The sequence below is a fragment of the Lottia gigantea genome (genome assembly GCF_000327385.1).
Source record: "Lottia gigantea unplaced genomic scaffold LOTGIsca_21, whole genome shotgun sequence".
In the NCBI taxonomy this organism is placed as follows: domain Eukaryota; kingdom Metazoa; phylum Mollusca; class Gastropoda; family Lottiidae; genus Lottia; species Lottia gigantea.
Genome location: NW_008708458.1, coordinates 2,830,100 through 2,831,620, shown reverse-complemented (window position 1 = coordinate 2,831,620; position 1,521 = coordinate 2,830,100). Strand labels below are relative to the sequence as shown.

Sequence of the window (1,521 nt, the reverse complement as noted above, 5' to 3'; positions counted from 1 at the left end):
TATCAGTAGTATAAGACGTTTACTGACATTGAGTTCTATCAGTAGTATAAGACGTTTACTGACATTAAGCTCTATCAGTGGGATAAGACGTTTACTGACATTGAGCTCTATCAGTAGTATAAGACGTTTACTGACATTGAGCTCTATCAGTGGGATAAGACGTTTACTGACATTGAGTTCTATCAGTAGTATAAGACGTTTACTGACATTGAGGTCTATCAGTAGTATAAGACGTTTACTGACACTGAGCTCTATCAGTATTATAAGACGTTTACTGACATTGAGCTCTATCAGTGGGATAAGACGTTTACTGACATTGAGCTCTATCAGTAGTATAAGACGTTTACTGACATTGAGCTCTATCAGTAGTATAAGACATTTACTGACACTGAACTCTATCAGTAGTATAAGACGTTTACTGACATTGAGTTCTATCAGTAGTATAAGACGTTTACTGACACTGGGCTCTATCAGTATTATAAGACGTTTACTGACATTGAGCTCTATCAGTAGTATAAGACGTTTACTGACACTGAGCTCTATCAGTATTATAAGACCTTTACTGACATTGAGCTCTATCAGTAGTATAAGACGTTTACTGACATTGAGCTCTATCAGTAGTATAAGACGTTTACTGACATTGAGTTCTATCAGTGGGATAAGATGTTTACTGACATTGAGTTCTATCAGTAGTATAAGACGTTTACTGACATTAAGCTCTATCAGTGGGATAAGACGTTTACTGACACTGAGCTCTATCAGTAGTATAAGGCGTTTACTGACATTGAGTTCTATCAGTAGTATAAGACGTTTACTGACATTGAGTTCTATCAGTGGGATAAGGCGTTTACTGACATTGAGCTCTATCAGTAGTATAAGGCGTTTACTGACATTGAGTTCTATCAGTAGTATAAGGCGTTTACTGACATTGAGCTCTATCAGTAGCATAAGGCGTTTACTGACATTGAGCTCTATCAGTAGTATAAGACGTTTACTGACATTGAGTTCTATCAGTAGTATAAGACGTTTACTGACATTGAGTTCTATCAGTAGTATAAGGCGTTTACTGACATTGAGTTCTATCAGTAGTATAAGGCGTTTACTGACATTGAGCTCTATCAGTGGGATAAGGCGTTTACTGACATTGAGCTCTATCAGTAGTATAAGGCGTTTACTGACATTGAGTTCTATCAGTAGTATAAGACGTTTACTGACATTGAGCTCTATCAGTAGTATAAGGCGTTTACTGACATTGAGCTCTATCAGTAGTATAAGACGTTTACTGATATTTAGCTCTATCAGTAGTATAAGACGTTTACTGACACTGAGCTCTATCAGTAGTATAAGATGTTTACTGACATTAAGCTCTATCAGTAGTATAAGACGTTTACTGACATTAAGCTCTATCAGTGGGATAAGACGTTTACTGACACTGAGCTCTATCAGTAGTATAAGACGTTTACTGACACTGAGCTCTATCAGTAGTATAAGATGTTTACTGACATTAAGCTCTATCAGTAG

The 1,521-nt window shown here is 36.7% G+C and overlaps 1 protein-coding gene across 1 annotated transcript; it reads left to right on the top strand.

The window, feature by feature from the left end:
* Positions 1-271: 271 nt before the first annotated feature.
* On the top strand, positions 272-1,255 carry LOTGIDRAFT_82286 (hypothetical protein; the record flags this gene model as incomplete). The annotated part of the gene is made up of 1 exon (XM_009054039.1): positions 272-1,255. A coding segment is annotated over one exon (984 nt), but the record flags the coding sequence as incomplete, so codon positions are not given.
* Between the last annotated feature and the right edge of the window lie 266 nt (positions 1,256-1,521).